Source organism: Pezoporus occidentalis, unplaced genomic scaffold, assembly GCF_034315485.1.
Source record: "Pezoporus occidentalis ecotype Australia unplaced genomic scaffold, CSIRO_AGI_Poc_V1 ctg295, whole genome shotgun sequence".
In the NCBI taxonomy this organism is placed as follows: domain Eukaryota; kingdom Metazoa; phylum Chordata; class Aves; order Psittaciformes; family Psittacidae; genus Pezoporus; species Pezoporus occidentalis.
The window spans coordinates 22,706-40,978 of record NW_026914885.1 but is presented as its reverse complement, the minus strand read 5'-3'; the positions used below and the strand labels follow the sequence as shown (position 1 = coordinate 40,978).

At 40.4% G+C, this 18,273-nt stretch overlaps 1 protein-coding gene across 1 annotated transcript in view; it reads right to left on the bottom strand.

Moving 5' to 3' along the window:
* Window positions 1-2,554: 2,554 nt before the first annotated feature.
* The window catches only part of LOC134167714 (TNFAIP3-interacting protein 3-like), a gene marked incomplete at its 5' end in the record, with an annotated part of 37,684 nt that continues 21,965 nt past the window's right edge, over window positions 2,555-18,273 (bottom strand). Inside the window, 3 exon segments of the mRNA XM_062626635.1 lie at window positions 2,555-4,737; window positions 5,385-6,037; window positions 14,097-14,206. Coding sequence (XP_062482619.1) covers window positions 6,006-6,037; window positions 14,097-14,206 — 142 coding nt within the window.

The following is an 18,273-nucleotide window of genomic DNA, read 5'->3' as shown; positions in this document are numbered from 1 at the left end:
TTTACAAACATGCAGCTCTTTCCCAAGTTTTAGTATAGGGAAATAATCTGGCTAGTGCCTTATGCCTAGAATTAAGAAACAGTTTTAAGTGACTGCTATATTTAGTCAGCGATAGCTGGTTTTGTGACATTTCCAAAGGACCTACACATGCGTCAGCACTACAGGGTAATGCCATTGCCTTAAATGGATTAACTTGGCATTTACATGACTAAGAGCTAAAATACAGGATGCTTGAACACAGGAAGGCACAAAATGAAAGCTTCCTCCAAGAAAATCAAAATATCTCCCTCTCTCCTCTCATCTAAACCAAATAATTGAGAATAACCAACCTGATGATGAAAATGCCAACAAAGGATCTTTACCCGTCATCAGAGCGCTAACTTCGCTCTTAGTCAGGTCATGCAATACAAGCATTAGCAGCACACATCCTGATTTCGCTCCGTGAGATTTCCCTTCTCCCAATCCTTTCTTTTGAAAGCGGGAAGAGCTGCAGACCCTCCTAGGTCTGATACCCCCATTAGACCAACAATGTTGCAAAATACAGTCTTAGTCTTGCAAGACCTTAACACCTGACCTGCAACACCAGATTGCATCAGGAACTGTGCCCCATCACATGCCCTATCAGTTTGCACTGAAGCCCTGCTCTGACCACCACAAGCCCATTCACAGTCAGTGGCCAGTGCAGACCTTTGGCTTTCACACAAGCAGCTCTTGAACAGGAAGCACATGGGTGTTACCAGTTTATAGGGCAGGTGGAAGCAATGCTGTTGCTGCAATAAGTGAAAACACAGCAGTAACCAGCATCCTGGCTCCTGGTGGGAAAGTGTTTTATTAATCAAAAAATACTTTCCTCCCTGTGGTGTCTTGCAGACCTTTAAACTTGCATCTGCAAAAATCAGAGAAATTCTTCAGTCATTCTCACAACAAAGTTAAAATACAGAAACCATTTTCAATACTTGAGGATTTTTCTTTTCCTAACAAGAGAGAGAACTTCAACCTGATTAGAAATACTCTCAACTCAGCACTGAGGGGTATGGGCAAAGCAGAATTTTTCAGCTCCTTAAGGCAAGGACGCATTGCCAGTCTAATATAGAGGGAAGAATAGGGGGAGCTGGAGCACCTGATCTTGCTTGGCCAAAAGGTCATATGCCACCAGCTTTTTCTCATTCTATTCTAGACTATAGAAAGGGAGAGAGGGGTGAAGACCAGAAGTTTGGGGCATCTCATAATCCTAATTATCCCAAAACATGTTGTCATGGAAAGTGAAATACTGACAGAACAGTGACTGGTAGGAGGTTGGGAGTATGATGTGGAGTCAATGAAGTGAAAGTCTTTGAGTGTGTGGAACCAGAACCAAAAGGTATAGAGCATTCTTTCCCTTCACAGCATTCACCAAGAATTTCTAGTTCTACTATTTACATAATTCATTTCAACTCAGAAGAAAATATTTTCATTGGTGATGTGTTCTTACTATGAATCATGAGACTATATATAACAGCACACTGCATTGCAGCGGATAACACATTAATCCTTCTTAAGGGACTGTAGAATGGCATTCCTTGCCAGTGGGTCTAGAAAACAAAGCCCTGACCTTCTCCTAGACACTATTTAAAGACAAGGACAGTATATCAGAATTAGAAAGGCCATTGCAAGGTAAGAAGGTTTAGAAATCAATTATGCACAGAAGAGGTTGGGGTGTGTGGTTACAGGCGAGATCTGAAGGAAAACAGAAGTGTTTCTGGCAGGCAGAAGCTGAAGGCTCTGTAATAGCAGCATCATCTTATATAAGACACAAAAGGCATGCTCCAAAAGGCAAGAGGAAAGATAAGAAACTTGGAGAGCCTGAGAGAGTGAAATGTTATGTGGGAAACAAATGAGAGATGAAGGTTTAGTATCTGGACAAGAAATCTAATGTTGATACAGTAAAAGATACAAAACTAGTGAAAGGTTCCAAGGTGGGAAGTAATATGATCCGGGATTTTGTTTGTAATCTAGTAAATCTTCCTTAGCTGTGATACCTAGCCTTTTTTTTATAGGATAGTGTAGGTGTGTATTTGGGGCACCTTATGTGCTTTGCTTATGGCATTATCATGAATCCACTTCTTCCTGTATAGAGAGTTTCTGAGGCAATTACAACAGCTCCCAACTTTGACCAGCAATTTCAAAGCAACAATTTCTCCTTCCGAAAACAAATGACAGCCTGAGACTAAGGAGAGGAACTGTTTAGTGATTTATAAAGGCAGACCACTTATCACCAATGAAATCTTTATACCATGACACACATTATATAAGTATTAGACTATAAAAAAAATCCACAGGAATAGAATGTAATAAGTATTGGTATAATTCAACAATAGCACTTCATGTCTTCAGAGAAAGACAGTTTTAAAACAAGATACATTTTTAACAAGGCACAGGGCTTAAAATACCTGAGAAGTAAAACAGTGGTGAATCAAAACAGAAAGCTTCATGTCATCAAAATGTTCATGTCATCAAAATGTTCATGTCATATCTGCTAGCTCCACAAAAAAAAAAGGGGGGGGGGAAGGAAGAAAGTATGGGACAAAAATTCACCAAAAGACCCCAAGCTTTTGAGTACCTCTTTGTGTTAATGACTCCATGAATTCAAATGTGCTCTTATTTTAATGTTGGATAATTATTGTTACGGTAATCAAAACATCATTTAGTCAACCCAGCATGGTGTGTTGAAAATAACGTAAAATAATATTGCAAGCAGATAATTTACCATGACGAAAACTTGCTCTCATTCACAGAAATGAACATTTCTCCACGGCATGTTTGGATGTAACACTGCAACCAAATGGAAAAAGTTCAGTTCGTAAGAAAAGTCTACAGAAAGAGAAACATAAGCCAAAACATACATAATAAGTTCTCTAGAATCTGTTATTTAATATCATTTTGTCTGTTTATCAGATTTCACAACTCACCATTCAGAATATGTACAAACTTGTATCAACACGTGTACTCCCACCAGAAATAATAAAAGGTTTTCCAAGAGCTGGTTGCAAGCCATGCCTGGACCCCCATCTGAGTAATCACCTTCATTATTGGCCAGTTCCTTATCACATTCCTAAAAGTTTGTCACCTTGTAAGCATTTTTACTATGACAATCAAGTACTTAGAGCATAGTCACATACAGATACAAGTCAAGCACTCCTTACACATCTTACCAGATGGCAGACTGGCCAGCACAGAGGACATGTAAGTCTTTCTGCTAGATAAGTGAAAACATCCACTTAAACTGTTGAAAAGTTTTGATAGAGAAACGCTTTATGCTTGCCTTGTTTCCCAAGCCACTGTGAGTGAGGAAATAGCAGGGACGCAAACCACGAGTGCAGCTCATTACTGCTGTTACAAGTTTGGGTATTCAAATAAATGCCTGTTCTGGTATGAAAAGAAAGTTACTCTCTGTGTATTAATTGCTCCTCTTATAACATTCATATGAATTCCAATATTCCCAAACCCTGACTGGTTCGTACCAGAAAAGAAAGAAAAAAAAGAGAAGGTCTTTCACAGACACATTAGCCCTTACTGTGAAATCGATCCACTCACCACTGATACACGAAAATATCAGAAAAAGCTACATAGAAAGAATCTGGAAAATAAAATATGTAGCAAAGACTGGGAAATGCCAGACAGCTTCTTTAACAGGTCAGAGGAAGACCTGGTAGTTCAAATAACCAGTTTTGGCTAAGCTCAAGGAAGTAAAAATGCCTGATATGAGTCCTTTGTTTAAATTTAACTAAAATAACTCACCCCCTCAAACTTGTCTGGGTCACTGCAGAGGGCATATCCTTTGGGGGTGTTTGAGTCTGACAATGTTAATTCAAATAGATGAGAGCACCTGCATTTGGGAAACATGCATCATTACAAGAAAATCAAGAGGAAAATCTACTGTACAGGTGTTTTATATGCATTTTAAAAGATAAAAATTCTCTATCATATAATACAAAGCATACCCCACACTTAGCAGGATTAGGATTTGTGTGTGTCAGAGTGTATGGTCCTGTGCCTAAGCCAGCTAAACATTAAAAGCCTGTGACTAAACAGAGAAAAAGAAAGATAAACCTGTAAACTCTATTTTCTTACTGTGAAACACTCATGTTAAATCATCTGCTTGGGCCAAATAATGCTTGCACAAGTTGACAGATAATGAATTAAGTGCCACAAATGGAAGGCGCCAACCTTTGCAGCCAGTTGTGGAAAACAGTGGAAATGAATGAGAGGGGGATTTGTTGCCTCCCACATCAACCACACAGAAGCTCGTCTGTTTTGAGGGTTCATGACATATTTGAGTGCAGGGTGTTCTGTCCACAGCATTGATCACCTGCTGAGAGCTCATATCGAATTAGGTTACAGTATAATTGGATTTTCTGAAGGCACCACATTAGCATTTTCCATGATCTCACCCTTATTAGCCAAATCACTAATCAGGAATAGCACACTTACATTGTCTGCTGGTTAAACTATCTGCTGCTATAGCGTCTGCAAGCCAGCTCTGAATTCATGCAGAGATAAAAACTCCTCTCTAAAAGAGACTTGGGAGTCTATTCTGCAGCTGATGTTGCAGTCAGACTATAATTTTCAATAGTTCATGAAAAAACAAACTCTTTCCAGGGGCCGCTTCACTCACTGCTTTGCTTGTGTTCTTTCTTAGTCTATATTATAAAGTGAGGAGTGTCATTTCTTTGATCTGTGTAGGCAAAAGCAGCACCGCTGTAAAATATAACAGAAAAACCCTTTCTCATGGACTGTTCCCCATCGTGTCCAAAATCAAATGCTGAATGTATTTAATCCTGTAAGGTTTTTATTTTCATTTGTAGGCCTTTGTATATTGATGGGAATGGAAATACCTGTTCTAAAAGCAAAAATGATGCAGACAGTCTCATAACTGATGACTCCATCTTTGCACAGCTCCAATAGAAGTTTTTGTGGGAACTTCAATTCATATTAACCACTTCTGAGTGATAAGGAAAGTACACAGAACATCTCATGTAGCCTTATGGTGCAAAAATCTCAGTTCCTTCTTTCAGAGGGGATTCCAGCAGGTTCAGGTACCTGTCTCATAACAGTTACCCTCATATAAGTCTGAAGGGAAGAGACAATCTTGCAAGTAGATTATAAAGTAATGTTTGCTGACCACTCACTCACCACAATTTTCTGGAAAAGTTCCATTGCCTAAATACAATTTAATTTTAAAAGCCAGGTTTTATTCTCAAGTTAGAGGTTACACAGCAATGTTCAGATTCATTACAAGAATCATTTAGAAATACAAAGCCACTTTCGCTGAGAGGATAAACCCATTAAATATTTCTACTAAAATTCTTCTGATATAAATAAGTAAACACACACACAAAAAAAACCTGAACACATTTTTCATGTCATTGTGGATCCAAAACAAAAGGAGAGCTGGGCTTGACTGGAAAAGGGGAGCAGGCACTTTCAACCTGGCCTGCCATTGGTGCTACCTTGCTGATAATCACAAAAACATATTAAAACAGTGAGGTAGATTTCCTTTTTACTAAACAACTAAGAAAAAGGACACAGAATTCAAGATGGTATGTCAACAAATCATTCCCTGGAATCCAATAAAAAAAGACTAATTCACAAACAAAAAAGTATCACAACACTATTATTTGGCTTACAAGCTCTTGAATTCAAACCATATTTGACAGTCTCTGAATCCCCAGCAACAGCCGCATATTTTCTCATGAGGGTTTTTAACAGATTCTCATAGACAGCACAAACAGCATCTTCAGAACAAAGGGCAATAACACTTGCCAGCAGAGTATTACTGGATCCTGAATATCACAAGCCTTTATGATCTGCTTTTCTATTGTCCTTGCAGGGATTTCACCTGTCATAAATAACATGCACTGAAGGGATAAGGAGCTAGGGAAAAAAAAAACCAGAACAAAACAGAATAATTAAGCTGCAAGATTAGCTCGCAGCCTTTGGTCTACACTTCTCCAGGTCATAGGCTGTCACTGATGGCCTCCCTTCTCCAAGGATGAATCTGCAAAAGTAAATCAATGCAAATTATTTTGACATGGAGAAACACAACTCCCTTATGATTCATTTCCCTCTATTCCTCATGCATACACTTCCCTCCCCCTTCCCCAAAGCCAATACTGTACATCATTACAAGTCTGTAATCAATCCAATACAAATGGCAGTGTGAAGAAGCAGAAGAGTAGGGATATCACACAATGCCTATCAACTTCCAGCTAGTCCTGACTGTTGATAAAGATCAAACAGCAGGGTCTAATAACCTGAAGTCCCCATGTAAAATCTTTCTAGACCTCTAAGGAGAGTAGCTGACCTTCAGCAGTGCTTATAGGTATACATTAGCACTACGTGTGCACAAGAGAGTAGGTAAGTACAACAGAGGGAACAATTAGGTGGCCGTATCTATAGCTAAGTAGGTGTCTGTGGTTCAAAGATGTGTTTGATAGTAACTTGAGCTAGAAGGAATATTCTATTGCTAGTGTAACACATACTTCCTGAAGTTTTGAAAGATTCTAAAAATTCTGTAACATCCCTAGTAGCACACATGCAAGTGCACACAGTATTTCACTTACAAGAGAAACATGAAGAGTGAAATATTTCCAGCAGGGTTTTGAATTAGCCAAGGAGATTTGCTCTGCAGCTGCTACAAAGTAACCCCATCATTCACTTCCAAACCCACAGTGCTGATGATATCCAAATGTACATGAAAGAAAACTTGATCCAAAAGGTCCACATTTGTATTGTGAATCATTGATTTTGATGACACTTCTTCCTTGCTGGTATTAACAGCATTGGTGTTATTTGTTCAAAAAGCCAAGTAGAGCAACAATTAGCAGACTAGTTCTTTGTGTAAAGTAGATAAATACAGATACTTTTGTGTTCATTCTACTGCATGCTATTTGCCTGTGTAACAACAAAGATGGTGGAACAAAACTTCTCTTGCAAGAAACGTGATTCCAAGCTTCACATCTAATGTTGGTATTCATATAAAAATACAATTTGGAAAAGAGAGGACTTTGATATGCAAACACCTCAGGCAGCTACACAGTGTGGGTTTTGTTCAATTGTTTTTGTTCCTCCCAAGTCCCAGTGGGACACACCGAGGTCTCCCTGCTTATGCCAAGATGCTTTTGGCTCCTAAAGTTCTTGCCCAGCTGGTACAAATTTGTAGATACTGCAGCACTACAGGCACCATCTGCCAGAGAAGAAAAGCAAACATCATAGAACACACAGCTCCCAAAACCAAAGAGTTTCTCTCGCCTAGGACAGCGTTAACCATTCAGAAAACTTGGATATTTGCACCATAATCAGGCTTCAGAGCCCAGCACAGAGTACTTTTACACTTAAAACACAAAAAACATGCAAAGGAAGGTGGAAATGGCATGGCATGAATTTTTGCATCCCTTCCTTAAATGATCAATGAGGAGCTAAGGATATTGCCAGCTAGCAGACGGATGTTTCATCAAGTCACCAGGAAAGAGAATGATTTAATGAAAACAGCTACCACATCACCTACCACCAGAAGACCACCACTGACAACCCGTTTCAAGCAAGTTCTCTTAAATGCCGATTCTTCCTATGTTTCATGCCCAAAGGAAAAAAAATGCCAGTGTGCATGAAGCTGTTTAAAATCTAACAGGTACTGAATGATAAAACCTGAAATGTTGCTTCATAGAAATAAATTTATCAAATCATATGTCTGTTTAAATTATTTTTAATATTCCTTTTCACAAGAGACTTTTCTGCCTAGTACTCTGAAAAATGACAACATACTCTGTGATCTTTAGCTCAGGTTGACTTCTAAAAGCAATACCTTTGTAAAAAAGGCAACTTCTCATTTCTGGAGTCAAAAATTAAAGGTGTGCTAATGTCCCTTTTGTTACACGGCAGTAAGAGAAATTAAGTTGTATCAGTAAAAAACTTGAAACTCATCACATTTTCATTCCCAGTGGGGATGGCAAGCTGCTAATTAAGTCTGGCTTGACAAGTTGGGAGCACTGATAATTTCTAATGTAATATATGCACTGAGGACAGGTTAATATCAAAAATGTTTAAAGCCTGGGAGTTTGTCCAGGAAAATTAAGATGTCAGGTGTTTGTTTTTTTTTCTGTCTGGTTTGCATTGAGGACCTCCACAAACATTTTTCAGTTTTTCATTTCCTCCCCACCCCCCCCACCCCGGGCTCCCTACAGATGTCATTATTTTCAGTGGAAAACCCCACACTTCTCCCTCCTCTTCTTCCAATTACCTCTAATTGTAACAACATTAACAGCAAAGTAGGTACCTTGAGGGCAAAAATCTGGAAAGCAGCAGAGTGTGGAAAAAAACAAGAGATGCTATTATAATGAAAGCAAGTGGACACATTCTGCTGTTTCATGTGCTCATCTGGGCATCCTTAGGGCTTTGCAGGTTTTCCCTAGGCATACCAAGAAGGGTGGTGACCAGCTGCTCTTGTCTCCCCCACAGCCCTCCAGAGCTACCCCTTGAACTGAGAGGTAGGAGAAAGGCCGCATTTCAGCTTCTCCTTCTGCCTCTTAAGCATATGCCTTTAAAGCATATGCCAGCCTGGCATAACTGGATCCAAAATAAAACCATAGAGTTTAGGACAAGAAAATATGGTATTTCTGACAGAGTACCTGGGGTTCTCAAATACATATACCAAGAATCTCTCTGCCAAGAAAACAAATACACTAAAATTCATTTTGGAAATGAAAAAGGCAACACATGCCAGCAGTTGTGGTATGCAAAATGCTTCTTGCTCCTAGTAGGCTTTGAGCAATAAGCCTTTTTTTGCAGAGAATTTTTTATTAAAAATCTGGGTTCAGGGAAAATCTCCAAAATTAATCTTCTTTTCAACTGTCTTTTCAATTGTGCACAGTTGGATAAGGAAGGAAGTCAACACTGCTTGTCAAATAAAGTGACATTAAGCACATTTGCTGGAAATCTATCTGCCTTGCTTCTTAAAAAGAAAACAAGAAACAGAAAAAACACAAACCAAAACAAACAACAAAATCACCAAACCCCCCCAACCAAGAACAAAAAGATCAGAAACCGGTTCCAGGAATGTTGAGTGACAGAGCATGAAGAGACTTAGGAGCTAATGTCCCTCTGAAGGCAGTGTTGCTGGTCAAACAAGGCTAAGCTAGAGGAATTTAAACAGAGTTTAGGACTAGGCTTTTTGCACAGCAAAGTACCTGGGGAGGGACCACCCTAGAGGCTGGCAGGAAGAAGTATCTTGCTACAGTAATACAGCCTCTCATCTTATCATCTTCTTCCTTAACCTCTACCTGTCTCCTATAGCTTACCTTTCCACTTTGCCTCTCTCTATTGTGATCTTCAAGGAAACACCTTTTCTGCTTTTGGAAGCCTCCTGATTTCCTCTAGTCATGCTTTGCAGACGGGCAGTTGCCCTTTGAAGACTACCTGAGTGGTCTTTCCCTGGCAGCCTGTTCTCCATTGCAGCCCACCTATGGAACATGGCTGGACACAAAATGTTCCTACCCATCTCTTCACCCTGCTGCTTTCAGCTGGAGAGTTTCATGCTTGGGAAAATGTGAAGAAATACTTATGACAGACAAGTTGAATTCTAGTATGATTTATCTGAGGTTTTAAGCAGTTTAATAAGAGGTGTAACATGAAACTTTGTGGAAACAAATGGGAAGAAAATGCTAGCAAAGTCAGACCAATAAACCTGAACATGGCCCACACCCTCCTGTTTGCAAACCGCCTGCTCAATATTTTTGGATTCAGTTCAGCAACCAGTGGTGGTGTGGAAAACTGAGCTCTTAATGAGACTGCAGCATGAAAAGCAGGACAGGAACTGGGTTAAACCTTTATCTTCCCGTGGCCATGCAGACATACAGATGACAGGCAACTATATGCTGCCTAGCGTGAAAGCCACCCCAAACTATGGGCATGCCTCTAATCACTTCTGCACTGTGAATATACAAGGGTAGGGAATACACCAACTCACTAAACACGTTTTCAAGGACAGATTTTTTTTCTCCCCCATCCAAAATACAATCGGAGAATTGTATTTTACATGGTAAGTAATTCTTCACTGTCCCATGCAACCCCTGGCAGGTCAAAGTGGTCTCCATTCTTACTGATAGAGTGCACTGCAGGCTGAGGTTTTTAACCTATGAAGACTACTGAAACCATTTCTAGGGTCCCAAAGCCAGAGGGGCTTAAACGGTTCTTTGTTAACTTTTAAGTAAACTCTCTAAAGCCAGAGACATGCTTTTAAAAACAAGTTGAGCGGCTTGGGCTCGGGGGGGAATCATCAACTGTGGAACATCTCTTTGCCTTTTGGATTTTGGAAGGAAAGGCTAAATGGATAAAAGAAGAGAGGTTTTTTGAAGTGCCTTTTTTTCTTCATTTTGCCCCCCTATTCCTCTCATCCTTCTTGTATTCTGATGAAGCTACTTCCAGGCTAATTAGAGAGGGCTCAAATCAAAAAGTGCCAGATGCAAACCACCACACTTTGCTCCTCAGACTTGAGCATAAGTGATCATCTTCCAACTACCAAAACACAGAACTGTGGAAAAACAGTAGACTGGAGTAGAAACTTTAGAAATTAAGATAGATCAAATTTCTGTAGCAGTTAAAAAAAATAAATCAGTGATTATTCTATTTTTGTAGATACAGGCAAAGAGATGTTTCTTACAGAAAATAGACAAACCAGGCTTCACAGAGACAGCAGTCCTTTAAGACGGCCTTTTTCAGATCACAGGTGCAGCTAAAAAAAGTGGTGTCACTCATAAGACATCATACAGATAGAGTTCCACAAGCAGTAGAAAGCATGAGATTACAGAAGGACCTGGTTACAGAAGGACCTGAAGAACTTAAATCAAATGATACTTCAGCACCTGGGTGCAAATAACTTCCTAACAAAGGAGGGCAGAGAAGGAAGAAAACACAATCTAGATATATCTACACAAAAATACAGAAAAAAAAAAATAGTAATTCCTCCTTGGAGTCAATATGCCTTTGCAGTCCCAGTGACGTTATAACAGACTAGTTAGAGTTGACACAGAGGCTCTTACAGATTTCAGATATCTTTAGAATAAGCTTTTTTTGATGGTATATTGTAAAAAAGATCAGTTTCCTGATTCATTTCACTTGTGCTCAGCCCTGAAGTTACCATCTGTATTTTGTAATTATTCTTCAAGAAAAAATAACCAGTGTCAAAGGAAAATTTGTTAAGGAAAATGCAAGGGGTTTCCCTAGGAACATCAATCTACTGAAACAGCATTCCTACAGGAAACTGCCTCATGCTTAAAAGTTGCTGCACTGCTGTTTTGTTTTTCTATAATGAAGGCCTATCTCAGAAGCGATAAGATTTATTGGCCAGCTTATCACCTAAAGAGGAAATGAAACATGAAAAATGAAACTCTGGAACACTGCTGCACATAGTAGCTCATTTAAACCCACCAATGTAATTAGTACTTGTACAAAACAGAACAAAGAAATTGGAACATCAAGAATACTTTCATCGTGTATTCTGGAGTTTCTATCTTTGAAACCTTTCTCACAATACTTCAATGTGGATTTAATATATGTGACTATATAAAATATATAAACCCAGGCTCGTGCCTTTTAACTGATGGTAGAACTTGGAATTCTTTATGACCAATGGTTAATAAAATAATCTTTGTTTTATCAGCAAAGAGACTTGAAGGTGTTAAAACAGACAACCTACACAGTGCTGTGATGGGACTCATTGAGAATTCTTTTTTATGGGGACTGAAGAAAAAAGGAAAGGAAAGCCTCCAAGTGTCCTACCCACTGTCCCATTGAGAGGAGGTGTTCAGGTGTTCTAGACAAGGAACAGCAATATAAATAGCAGAATTTGAAGGAAAAAAAAAAAGAATTCATATAATAAAGCAGGGTAAAAGAGCTCTCTTCAGATCCCCTAAGTGTGTATTGCCCTGGACCACAGCTGCAGCTGGTGGCCGGACTTGTTTCATTCAGTGTTGTAAACATCCTCCCTGTATTCTCAGGTGCAATAAATCACTTTAAGCGTGAGCAACTATAAAATTAATCTCCTCTCCTTTCTCACAGTCACAGCACTACTTTCCCTACAACCACATCAGAATCCTCCAGTCACCATGTAATTATGGGAAGCTCATTCCCCATTTCAGCAAGTTATGTTTCCACCCTACCCTCTCTTCAGTGCAAATGTGGACAGCAATAAATAATGTAATAGTTCTTCTGTAGCCATCATCTTCTTCCAGATGTTGCAAAAAAAGCTTTTGGTAGAGCACTTTCAAGCATTACTTCATTCACAGCTTTACTTTCAGAGATGCCAACTGACACTAGGTCTGTGAGAACTGTTAATATTATATAAGACACCCAAGTTCCCAGACCTTACACTTGAATGCTAAGAAACTAGGCAACCTAACAAGAAGCTCTCAGTATTAGAATTTCCAGAATCATTACTATCAATGAGAAAATGAACATGAGCCAGCAGTGTGCGCTCGCAGCCAAGAAAGCCAACTGTATCCTGGGCTGCATCAAAAGGAGCATGACCAGCAGGTTGAAGGAGGAATTTCTGCCCCTCTCCTCTGCTCTCATGACACCTCACTTGGAGTATTGTGTGCAGTTCTGGTGCCCTCAACATAAAAAGGACATGGAACTGTTGGAATAAGCCCAGAGGAGGCCACGAGGATGATCAGGGGACTGAAGCACTTCCCGTATGAAGACAGACTGAGAAAGTTGGGGCTGTTCATCCTGGAGAAGGGAAGGCTGTGTGGAGACCTCATAGCAGCCTTCCAGTATCTGAAGGGGGCCTATAAGGATGCTGGGGTGGGACTCTTCATTAGGGACTGTAGTGATAGGACAAGGGGTAACGGGTTAAAACTTAAACAGGGGAAGATTAACTTGAATATAAGGAAGAAGTTCTTTACTGTAAGGGTGGTGAGGCACTGGACTGGGCTGCTCAGGGAAGCTGTGAATGCTCCATCCCTGGTGGTGTTCAAGGCCAGGTTGGACAGAGTCTTGAGTGACATCGTTTAGTGTGAGGTGTCCCTGCTCCTGGCAGGGGGGTTGGAACTAGATGATCTTAAGGTCCTTTCCAACCCTAACTATTCTATGATTCTATGATTCTGTGAGTCCCTGTCATCCCATACCCACTCACACTGTAAAGTGTCAGACACATGAAGCACGCGTTCCTGCAGTGCACACCTGCAAACTTGACTGATCCTCCTGCAGCACAGGATGATCACCTGAGATAGTATCTCTACAAAAGGTCCAGAAGTGAGAACAGAACTAACCATGAAACCTTAGGTGCCACAATTCTCAATCACTTTTGAGAGAAAAGGGGCATTTTAAGGAAGTTTCTGAAGGAGAAGATCTGGAAGGACAGATTCCCAGACAGAACAATGTCACTTCTTCCTTGTATTCTCTGGCATCCATCTTTTGAGTAATCTAAAACAAGTACTTCAAAACACCCAGGAACTTGGCATGATTTTAAGTCCAGGTACAAATACTAAATACTCCTGGTTTCCAAAAGGTAGTTTTCACCAGCACCTTGAACGCTAATTAACTTTTTCCATTTACGTGCTTTTAGCTTTCAGACTCGGCACCTCGAACTATCAGATCAGACCAAGAATACAAATAGGCTAGGCATTTTGCCTTTAAGGTGAAATAACATCCTAAAGCCTGAACTTTATTACCAAGGACTTCTAAAATCTGCCCCATCATGCCCCCCCAGTTTCAGCACATCATCAAGTTTCATCTAAGCTGGAGCAACAGAAGCTCTGAGGACAACTTTGGGGATATCTTTTCTTTAAGATAGTTACAGGATGTCTAATGGGCAAATGTGTGATCCTATAATGTGTAATAGAGACATTTTACAAATCACAGCAAAGCTGAAAGCAGATGTGTAGATGGTATTACATTATAAACCTCCACCTGTGTTCCACATACACCAACCTCAGCTCCCTAATGCAAAGCTGTCACGTATACACTCGATAGATTAATAAGAAAATCTACTCTACACCCCTCAAAGACCCCCATTTTAAAAAAGTACTTATAAAATATGTTCTGTACAGCTGTTGTCTTACCATTTGCCTTGCACTGCACATCTGGCGGAAACTGGTCAGTAACATACCACTGATAGTCTGGCTGCACAGAACAATAAAACATTATTACAGCAATATGGACTTCATAGACACTTCAAACAAAATAATAGTGACATGATAAAAATATAATTGTGCTGTGAAGTTTTTTTTGTTAGTCATACAAAAATAGCTTACAAAAAAAAAAGAATCTTATATTTAGCTTTATATTTCCACTGTTCTGAGTCTTTCAGCTTGCTTGGTTTTTTTATGACATGTGGCTTAGATGCTGCACTCATTTTAAATATTGGTGTAAACCTTTCTAGATCCCACAAATCAAAAGAAATGTTAACAGAACCAAATCAGATTTTAAAAGGGCTAAAGAATAAAGTGCACCAGAAGATACTAGTAGGCATCACATTATCTGTACTAAAGAACCCCTGGAGAAACCTGGTACACATCGACCTGACAGGTGAAGCTGTTCTAGTCTGAGTATGTGTAACATCTGTAACATGTTTCAGTGTGACAGGAATAACCCATTTAGTAAAGTTCACTCTCCTTCTCCCTTCCCCACAGGTTAGCATTAGTCTTACTGTAACATTGGCTGTTATCAAATAACTTCTTGAAAATACTGTGGGGTGGGAAAAATTCCTGCCTTATAAAAGGAAATATTGGGAAGGTTATATCCAGGCAAACATAGTTTTGTCTAGGGAAATCTTGGAAAAAAGAATTACTGCATTTTAGTTCATACCGCACACTGTGGTAAATGAATAGCAAATTACTAGCGAAAACAATTTTGGGACCAGACATTTCAGTTGCATTAAGCTGTCTATCTAGTTTAAGTAGTATATGCAAGCTTCTCAAATTTCACATAATTACTGCTTGAAATTAGTTAAACTGGGAAAACAAGCCCTGTTTTGCAGAAATTGCCCTGATAAAATCCTGAGTGATAACAAGGAGACTCTTACAGATTTCAACATATAGGGAGGAAATCTCATAGACCTTTAAAGAAGTTTTGCCTAAATTAAGACGGCAGGATGAAGCTCTACATACAGAAAACAGGTTTACCTTTTCCGTATACTGTCAACTCGTAGTTACACAGCAGTAATTGCTCTCATACTTTTCCTCTGTCAGGAAAAAAGGAGCTATCCTATTTTCACTTAAATTATACTGTCCATGGTATAATTTATTAATTATAACTATAATTCATTATTAACTAATTCTGTGCTTGTTGACAACCAAAATAGGCTGTCATACAAAGCAAGATTGTTTTTCTTTAAGCACAGATAGTTTTTCCACTAATTGCTCAAAATACACTTACTTGCGTTGCTTTTTTTTTGAGTTTCTGTTGAATTTTCTGTTCTCTGATCTATTCATCTCCTTCATAACTATTTACCCTACGCAAATTTGAATGAGTTTCAGAAACAAGAGGTGTTTCAAGCCAGATTGAACAAAACACTTCCACTAACAATATAAAAATAATCAAAAGGTGCAAGATATGAAAAGAAAGAAAAAGCAAAAGCACAGACTAAACACACAGGATTACATACGTTAACTCAGGACACATTAAATTCTAACACCTTTCTTCATTGCTAACAAATTGCTCAGGGAGGTATCAAGAGCCCAGAGCAGAAAAGCTGCAGTCACACAGACAAAGAACCTCAAAGAAAACCCGGAATGAACTGGGCGTTACAAAGCAGCCAAACTGACCCCAGCACTCCAGCAGGAATGGCAAAGTTGTAAACCCAGCAATCCCTCGAAGAATTAGAAATCCAGATGATAAAAATTGAGGGAGAAGAACCAAAATAATTTGGGACAGTGTCCAAATTGCAGTGAAAAATATTCTGCAATACTTCCAACTCTGATAAATAGGGCAATAAGCGCACTCCTGAAGCATAGCTATGACTTGTTTGACCACAGCTTTTCCACTGGCTTTCTCCAGTCTGAAAGCCTTATGTATGTGTTGCAAAAATTCAGCTATAATTTCTGATGTGACAGCTTTATTGCCAGAACCAGATCCTGTGTATTTAAAATGACATTCACCATGTTTAAATGCCTTCTCACTACATTTGAACAAATGCAGTCCACTTAGATAACTCAAAGCACCTAAAAAGTATCATCCTTTGAAGCAGGATTTTCCCTGAAATATATAAATCCCCTTTACATAAGCTGTCCTAGTGCAAACCCATTCTTCCATGGGATATAGCCTTAGAGGGCAGGGGGGCCCAAGACTTTTGGTTGACATTCAAGGATCACCTGCTCTAAGCTCAGGAGTGTTGCATGCCCACTAGAAGGAAGTGCAGCAGGAGGGCCAGGAGACCTCCTTGGATGGATAAGAAGCTCCTGAGGAAAATTCAAATGAAAAAAGAGGCTTATAAAAAGTGGAAGCAAGGACAGGCAGCCTGGAAAGAGTATAGGGATGTTGTTTGGGAAGCTAGGGACCAGGTTAGGAAAGCTAAAGCCCAGATAGAATTAAACTTGGCTAGGGATATTAAGGATAACAGGAAGAGATTCTTCAGGTACATAGCAAATAAAAAACAGAGTAGGGAGAGCGTAGGCCCCCTCAGGAAGCTCTTGGGAGAACTGGGTACACAGGATTTGGAGAAGGCTGAGGTTCTGTATGACTTCTTTACCTCAGTCTTCACTGGCAAAGGCTCCGACCACACCACCCAAGTCTTGGAAGGCAGACAAAGGGACTGTGAGAATGAAGACCTTGTGCCCACTGTAGGAGAGGATCTGGTTTGAGACCATCTTAAAAATCTGAAAGTGCACAAGTCCATGGGTCCTGATGAAATCCATCTGCGGGTTCTGAAGGAGCTGGAGGATGAAGTTGCTAAGCCACTGGCCATCATGGCAGTCAGGTGAAGATCCCCAACGACTAGAGAAAGGAAATATAACCCCCATTTTCAAGAAGGGAAAAATGGATGACCCAGGGGATTACAGACCAGTCAGTCTCACCTCTGTGCCTGGCAAAATCTTGGAGCAGGTTCAGCAGGTTCTCCTGAAAGGCATGCTAAGGCACATGAAAATCAACAACATGCTTGGTGACAGCCAGCATGGCTTCACTAAGGGGAAATCCTGCCTGATGAATTTGGTGGCCTTCTGTGATGGGGTTACAGAACTGATGGACAGGGGTAGAGCAGTTGATGTCACCTACCTGGACTTGTGCAAAGCATTTGACATTGTCCCACGTGACATCCTTGTCTCTAAATTGGAGAGACATCAATTTGATGGATGGACCACTAGGTGGATAAAGAACTGGCTGGATGACTGAACACAAAGAGTTGTCGTCACTGGCTCAATGTCCAGCTGGAGACCAGTAACAAGTGGTGTCCCTCAGAGATCGGTGTTGGGACCGGTCTTGTTTAACGTCTTCGTCACTGACATGAACAGTGGGATTGAGTGTGCCCTCAGCAAGTTTGCCGATGATACCAAGCTGTGTGGTTCGGTTGATATGCTGGAGGGAAAGAATGCCATCCAGAGGGACCTGGACACACTTGTGAGGTGGGCTGATGCCAACCTTATGAAGTTTAACCAAGACAAGTGCAAGGTCCTACACCTGTGTCAGAGCAATCCCAGGCACAGCTACAGGTTGGGCAGAGAAGAGATTCACAGCACCCCTGCAGAGAAGGACTTGGGGGTGCTGGTCAATGAGAAACTGAATGTGAGCTGGCAGTGTGCACTCACAGCCTAGAAAGCCAACCATATCCCGGGCTGCATCAAAAGGAGCATGACCAGCAGGTCAAGAGAGGTGATCCTGCCTCTTTACTCTGCTCTTGTGAGACCTCACTTGGAGTATTGTGTGCAGTTCTGGTGTCCTCAACATAAAAAGCACATGGAGCTGTTGGAACAAGTCCAGAGAAGGGCCACGAGGATGATCAGGGAACTGAAGCACCTCCCGTATGAAGACAGGCTGAGGAAGTTGGGGCTGTTCAGCCTGGAGAAGAGAAGGCTGCATGGAGACCTCATAGCAGCCTTCCAGTATCTGAAGGGGGCCTATAAGGATGCTGGGGAGGGACTCTTCTTTAGAGACTGTAGTGATAGGACAAGGGGTAACAGGTTAAAACTTAAACAGGGGAGGTTTAGATTGGATATAAGGAGGAAATTCTTTCCTGTTAGGGTGGTGAGGCACTGGAATAGGTTGCTCAGGGAGGTTGTGAATGCTCCATCCCTGGCAGTGTTC